Genomic DNA, 7,900 nt, shown 5'->3' with positions numbered 1-7,900 from the left:
CCTTGTTAGGTGATTGGTTCATAAGATGTATAAAAATCTCCTGATATCTCCTTGGTGATGGTGAAATAAGGTGGTTGATCTTGTAAGGGACAGTTTCTTTCTCTCTATAATACAAAGATACGCAACTCTTTTGCATGTTCGAGGAAAAAATATTTGTATATTAATATTTAGCAACTAAAGTAAAATAGAGTAAGAATACCTGCGCTGACCACATCAACAAAGAGCTAGGCACAATCTCTAGCAGAGACCAGGTAATTGCCTGGAAGAATGGAACACATGCAAAATCATATAACCACATCAGTCCCATCTCCAAATCCATATGCATTTGCTATAAGCTTTATTGTAGTATAAAGAAGAGATGCATACCTTTGGCAAACACCTCCACTTCATCTGTTATATTTAATCTCAAATTTATTGTGCGGGTGGAACCTTTGAGCGTGTGGAATACATCAACCTGTATGTATTTAAACAATTCAAATGATAAGGATAGTGGTAAAAGGGAAAAATCGAACAAGAGAAGAAAACTTCAGAAATTTTATAAGAGTAAGTGACAAGAATTGCTATAAGAACGCTTTCTACTCTTGTTCTGGTAACATCATACCCAAAACCTACTTCCTAGAAAAATCAGATATGCTCCTACTAAGGTCATATATGGGGGAGACACATCGTATTGATCATAATAATTCTGGTAGCCCCAATTGTGAAAAAGTTCATGGCAAACGCCCACAAGAGTTATGCACATCATCAAGTCAAAGAAGGTCTACAAGGGCAAAACCAAGAAAGTTGAAGTTCCGGAGGTATTGTCATGAAAAAACAAAACGCAGATGATTCATCTTGTTGGGCTGAACTACTTAAGGATCAAGATATTTATTTGAAAGGTAGGGAAATCGTCATTTGTGATGGTAATAATACCAGATAATGAGAGGCTAACTAGATTGTTGATAAACCTTGGTCAATAATATCCCGCTCTTTATGATACATGTCTTTAGTATGAGTGAGTCAATGATATACTAAGCAATGGCAATAAGGTTTTAGGTGATGGTTAACAGGCATGCCAAAATATAAATGGGATCTTGTACTGTTACAAGCTCAACAGGTTACTCTGTCTGTTGCTCCTGATGTTACCACATGGTATTGGGGGAATAAAGAGTAAAATTCATATAGATGATGAGATACTTTGGTCTACAACTTAAAAATAGATAAACATAAGGAACCTTATAGTGGATATACAAATAAACTGCAGTTGACATCGCACAAATAAACTTACCGGTATCTCTATGTCAAGATGATTCTCACACATGAGCAAAAGGACTTCTCCAACTGATAGAAACAACATAAATGTTTGAGTTAATTTATATCCACACTTCACTCACAAAATAACATATCACCTTTGCAAATACCTACCTCAACAGTAGTGGCAATGCACTCTCTGTTGATGGACACAATGATATCACCAATTATAATGCCTGATTTCTCAACAACTGATCCAAGGGACACCTATAGTTCAATTTGTCACACACCACTAGATAATATGTGATGCAAAAAGTAAACATTGTTAAAGAACATAAGGAATAGTAGACAATGATACCTTTGCAACAATTAGACCTGAACTAATGTTACACTTGTGGAATATGTTCTCCACACGAGCTGGATCTAGAAATTTCATTGCTGAAAACTTCATCCTTATATGCAGCCAAGGGACACAACTATAAACAATTTCCATTTATTAGATTCCAAAAACTACGAACATTATCGCGTAAGCCTTATTAAATAATTTATTTTAGTTAAAATGAAGTTTTTTTATCTAGATATCTGATGGAAATTGGCCACAACAAGATTAGTCTAGTTTCCTCGAGACATTGTTCATAACTAACATTATACAGCAATAACAACAGAACCAAGAAAAAAGAACTTACTCAAATTTCTTCCACATGTCCAAACACTTCAGAATAATGGAGGAATGGATAAATCCCATTCCTGGAATACTAACCACCCCAAAAACTTGTCCATTAAAGTCAATCACCGGTCCTCCAATACCAAACTAAAACATTTGAAGTGTCAACATTAGAACCATAAGCAGCATAAGTTAATAATGATTTCTGAGACAATCACAATGAAGATTATTTGTACCTGATTAATGATACAACCCATGAACATATAGTGATGTATTTCGTATATAGTTGGGCTGTTGAATTGAACTCTCCCATGATTAATGTTCAGATTCAGATCTTTGTCTCTACCGAGCACGGACACTTCCTGACCATACCTCACCTCACTGTTGAAGCTAGGAATTTTAGCACATGAGTCCACATGAACCTTAAATAGATCAATGTTGAAGTGCTTGTCATAATGGAGCAAACGTGCAGGTACAGTCGTCTCATCTTTATCCAATAGATGGACGCAAACCTGGAAAGATGCATGGATACAAAAAGACATGCATTACATTCTTGGGATATAATCGTAATATCAACACAAATGTGCATTGCTTCCTCTACTTTCTAATGGGAGGTATCTAACCCATAGGCTCACCAATAATAACCCCAAACTACACATTTTACTACTCTAGACGTCAACTGAAATAAGGCCTACATTTCAGCCACGCAGTTTGTATGTGAGCTCAGCTCAGCATTAGGCAGATACTCTCCTGTAGCTAACCACTTGTCTAGAGATGGATACTTTGTGCAGATTAAAAGTGCAGAAGTCAAAACAGTGCCCATTTTACTGTCCTCGTCCCAATCAATGAGAAAGCCAGATGACTGTGCCATCAGTTCACCATTTGTCGATACAATAACTGATTAGAAAACACAAAGCATAGGGGGAAAACACTAAATAGTGCCAATGCAATGTGCTACATACCGACATTGGATGAAAAGCTAAAAATAACTTTGGCTCCTTCAAGAACTATTTCAGTTGCAGACTCACGAACAGCAACCAAATGTTTCGTTACCATACATGAACGAGGCACATATGGATCAATTGTGACCAGCTTGAGTTGGTTCCATGCACATACATGCTCAGCAATATACATCAATTGTGAACAGCTCAATGGCCGGGTCAATTCTGGTTTCTCTTTTGCCGAGACAAGGCCAACGCAGGGGAGAGCTGACCGCAGAGGAGGGATGCCATTCGCCAGTTGAGGCAGAGTCCGCCGCCGCAGCAGCCTCCGTGCTCCTGGCGCCTTTCTTCTCGACCTCTTCATCCGCGCCTCTGTTGTCGGCCGCCGCCCTAGCTCTCTTCCGCTTCCACCTCTCCCTCTCGGATTCCTCCGGGGTGGCTTTAATTTTTTCCTCCTGCCCCGCTGCGATGAAGGCGCCGCTCGGCGAGTCGGTCACCGCGGGCGTCGGGGTGTGCCGCCGCCCTGCCCTAGACCGGGATCCCGAAGCCTGTCCCCCCTCCTCTTGCGTGGCGGTCGGTGCCATGCGGCTTGGCCGATCGCCGCCCACTGTTCCGCCTCCGTCGCGGCTTGATCGATTGACTCGAGGAACCAGTGGGGAATTTTCGATTTGCTACCCCGCATGCAACGAACCCATGCATGCTAGCTGGCTCGTTGTTACTGACACTACGGGAAACCAGATAATTGCCGAGTGTATTTATTTTGCCGAGTGTTTTTTTTTCGAGCACTCGGCAAACAAGCTCTTCGCCGAGTACCAAGCCAAAAACACTCGGCAAAAAAAATACACTCGGCAAATCGGGACTTTGCCGAGTGTCAAATGAAAAACACTCGGCAAACCCCCTTCTTTGCCGAGTGTCAAAAAAAACACTCGGCAAACTTGCCGAGTGTTTTTTTGACACTCGGTAAAAAAATATTTTTTTTTCTCTTTTCACCCTGAAAATTTTTCTGCTCCCCACATACAACATGTGGTACTCCATGTTAAAATTTGGTATATTTTTAGATTTATTTGCTATATTTATTTAATTAATTGCATTTCAAGGAAATTTTTGGTATAAGTCAAATATGAACTGCAAGTGATTCAAATTATGGAACAAAATGAGTATAAAAATGATATTCATGTTATTTGGCCCATTTTGAGACCTGACCCATGAAATGAAAAGAAATTTTGAACATCTTGTTCAGGAAACACGACCATGAACGTGTGGCAGTAGTATTTTTAAATTGTAAAAAAACATGCAAAGTCTGAAAATCATGAGATTTGTCATGATGTGATGATATAGTACGTGGAGGCTGTGGAGAAAAATTGAGAAGGTTTTGCACATTTCATCACGTACAATGATTACAAACCGAAGTATCTCAGAAGAAGAATACTAACTTTGAGAGGATTCCATAAAATTTAGAGTCGAAGTGACGGTCAAGTTTGGTTTGACTACCAAACTTTTTGTATAGTCAATAGAGAATATATATTGGTTCGTGTGAAAATTTGGTATTTTTTTGAAACTGTTGGATATTTTTTAATTTTTTTTCAAAAAAACTTTGCCGAGTGTCCTACGTTGGACACTCGGCAAAGAAATCCTTTACCGAGTGTCCACGTAGGACACTCAGCGACCAGCTGGCCCCCCCTCAAAATACACCCGGCCGCAATGCCCCCACCCCCCGACCCCCTCGTCTTCACGCCCGCCCGCCCCCCTCAAAATACACCCCCGGCCGACGCCCCCCTCCCCCACCTTCCTCTCCCGCCGCCGCCGCCGCCGCCCTCCCTCCCTCTCCCTCTCCCTCTCCTACCGATGCCCCCCTTCCCCACCTTCCTCTCCCGACGCCCCCCTACCCCACCTTTCTCTCCCACCGCCGCCGCCGCCGCCCTCCCTCCCTCTCCCTCTCCCTCTCCTACCGGCGCCCCTCCCCCTCCTCTCCCTTCCTCCCTCCCTCGCGTGGCCGCCCCGCCCCTCTCCCCAGATCCGGCCGAATCCGGCGGGGAATCCGCCCCTCCTCGCCGGATCCGGCGGGGACTCGCGTCGGGAGCCCCGGATCCGGCGGGGACTCGCGTCGGGGGCCCCGGATCCGGCGGGCGTGGATGGTGGCGGCGGCGTGGATGGTGGCCGGCGGTGGCGGTGGCGGCGGCGTGGATGGTGGTGGCGGCGGCGGCGTGGATGGTGGTGACGTGCTGGTGGTGCGGCCGCCGCCTCCCCCGGTTCCGGCGCCGCCGCCTCCCTCCTCCAGATCCGCCGGCGCGGGCGGCGCCCCTCCCCTCCCTCTCCGGCGTGGGCGGCACCCCTCCCCTCCCTCTCCGGCGCGGGCGGCGCCCCTCCCCTCCCTCTCCTCCGGCCCTTCCCCTCCCGACTGGCGGTGGTGGTGCTGCTGGCGGCCGGTGGCTGGCGGTGGTGGCTGGCGGCGGCGGCCGGTGGCGGTGCTGGCGGTGGTGGCTGGCGGCGGCGGCCGGCGGCGGTGCTGGTGGTGGTGGCTTGCGGTGGTGGCCGGTGGTGCTGGCGGTGGTGGCCGATGGTGGCTGGTGGTGCTGGCGGTGGTGGCGGCGGCAGCGGAACAGGTTTTTTTTTTATTATTTTTTTCAACAATTGTATGCCGAGTGTTTTCTGGCCATTGCCGAGTGCGCGACAGAAAACACTCGGCAAAATCTTGTTTGCCGTCACAGAGTTTGCCGTGTACCGTTTGCCGAGTGTTACACTCGGCAAACGGCTCGCCGAGTGTATTTCGCCCTTCGCCGAGTGCCCCTGGCACTCGGCGATTTTCTTATTTCCCGTAGTGTGAGATGGGCCGAAGCTCGTAGATTCATAGAGATTAGAGCAACTCCAAGAGTACTCTAAAAAATTCTTCCCCAAAACTATGTATTAGGGGTTCTTCCAAAAAAATTTTCCCCCAAAACATATCAATCCACAGCAGATCGCTAATAAATAGCCCCCAATATTTTAAAACAGGCCACGTCATCGTATTGGGCCCATCGGAAGGGACGCGCGAGCGTGCGGAAATCAGGATTGGGGGAGGAATGCTAACTCTAAAATATACGCGGTGGTAGGATGTTTTTTAGCGTTGCTAAAAAATTGGGGAAGGTTTGGGTAGACTGTTGGAGTTCGTTTTTTCTCCTTTTTTCCTAAAAAAAGTATTAGGGGTAAGATTAGCAGCCTCTTGGAGTTGCTCTTAGGGCCCGCATTGAGTTTTACTGGAATGCGGAAAACGCGCCACTTACAGGGTCCATATGCCCGTATGAGTTTTTCAGTATGTGCAGGGTCATCTTCTTTAATCGGTTCGGCCGGCCGGTGCATCGACCTCTCCTGCCCCAAACTATGGCACCCCAAACGGAGCACCCCGAATCGTGAGGTCGGCAGGGCAAATCGAACCCTACACCGTTCTCAAATGGCGCCGGCCAGCCCGCAACGGGTGAGGGGAGAGGGGTCGGGGTACCGATTGGCGAGGAAGAAGCGGCGGAGGCAGTGCACCCCCACACTGCCCACGCGAACGGAGTCACCTCCGCCGTCGCAGCGGGCCAAGAGGAAAAAGCCCAGAGATGGGAAAGGAGCTAGGGCGGCGGTCTCGGGATCAGATCTCGCAGAGCATGCCTCCTCCGGGCCTCGTCTGCTGTCAGCTCCCCCCTCCGTTGGCCCTTGCTCTACCGCACCGTCAAAGGGGAAGATGCCTCCGGCCGGAAGGTCTTCGAACCGTTCATCAAGATGAAACCTAGTCTTGTGGATGCTTATGAAGAGATGAAAATTAAGTACCATGAGAAAAGAGGTGAGCTTTTTTGTTGTCCTTTAGTTCGTTCTCTAATGTTATTGGTGAGTAAATACCATGGTTAATTGGTGATGACATATTAGATCAATAATAAATTTCACAAGTGGTCCTTAACTTGTCTGCGTTCTCACCCCAGTCCCGGTATTCTTAAAATGCATTTTCGGCACCCTAAACTCAGTTTACAGTACCAAGCTTGGTCCAGTCCGCCACATGAGCTCCATTGGTATTCCACTCTGTTAACAGGGGACATGCCCATAGCCGATTCTTGGTTCTCACCTTGAAATGTTCCTGGAAATTTTGGTAGAGGTGCCTGACATAAAACCGATGCTCTGAGCCTCTGACTGTGGGAAGACCCTGCACGTTCAGAAAGCAAGAATAGTATGAAAAGTGACTCACTAATTATCTCTTGCTCTTTTTGCTACACCATGTTCTGTGACATCCCTATCCACATTATCCTTGAAAAGATCATCATCAACACACTCTACATCGTTGTCAGCGTCCGAAAAGTCTGCATCATCAGACCACTAACGTTCAGATGCAACTATTGCTTCTTCATGCCACTCATGATCAAAGAACAGAACAACCCTAGCTAGCTAGGTCACTTTCCTTGTCGCTGACGCGTTGCCTCCCAGTCGGTATAGAGAGGAGTCGGGAAGCCCAAATGAGGGTGAGGAAATGTCGGGGGGTTTCCACGTGTTTTACCCCCTATCACGGCATCTTGCGCGTCTCACATGATGGAAATGGCGGTAAATTCCTGGCTAAATCCATGGTGGCATGCCACATCAGTAGGTGGACACGGGTTGGACCAGGTTTGGTACAGCCGTACGGTAAACCGAGTTTGGGATGCTGAAAATTCTTTTTGAGTGTACCGGGACAGGGATGAGAATGCCAGACAAGGTAAAATTTACTCTTAAATCAATGAAACATGCCTCATTTGTAAGTGAGGGCGTGAGGCCAATGGCAGTGTAATTGGTGCCTTTATTTGGATATATATGTTTTAATGTTTTGTGTGTAATTGGCATGTTCATTGAGGACTTCTATTTTTATTTTATTTTTTTACTTAGCATGTCCATATTTGCAGCTCGCCAACTGAAACTAGTTACGCTTCATCGACATGTATCTCGATCTTGCTTGGTAAAACAAGAATTGGTGTCTACCCGCGACGCTGCAACAAAGACAGTGCTAAAAGCAGCTAAAGTTGTTATGGGGCTATCGTCATATGTTGGTATGTGAACACTCCCACCAGCTAGGATTTTGCAGTTT

The 7,900-nt window shown here is 46.5% G+C and overlaps 1 protein-coding gene across 1 annotated transcript; it reads right to left on the bottom strand.

The window, feature by feature from the left end:
• Positions 1-224: 224 nt before the first annotated feature.
• Positions 225-3,419, bottom strand: LOC140221888 (uncharacterized). Its single transcript, XM_072291845.1, has 9 exons — positions 3,108-3,419; positions 2,857-3,013; positions 2,601-2,776; positions 2,131-2,406; positions 1,917-2,041; positions 1,589-1,706; positions 1,405-1,497; positions 367-454; positions 225-259 (listed from the first exon to the last, which is right to left on the bottom strand). Exons 1-9 carry the CDS (start codon positions 3,417-3,419, stop codon positions 225-227), a joined length of 1,380 nt encoding a protein of 459 aa, XP_072147946.1.
• Between the last annotated feature and the right edge of the window lie 4,481 nt (positions 3,420-7,900).

The sequence above is a fragment of the Setaria viridis genome, chromosome 2 (assembly GCF_005286985.2).
Source record: "Setaria viridis chromosome 2, Setaria_viridis_v4.0, whole genome shotgun sequence".
NCBI classification, from domain to species: domain Eukaryota; kingdom Viridiplantae; phylum Streptophyta; class Magnoliopsida; order Poales; family Poaceae; genus Setaria; species Setaria viridis.
The sequence above is the reverse complement of the archived record's forward strand: the minus strand, read 5'-3'. Positions and strand labels throughout refer to the sequence as shown.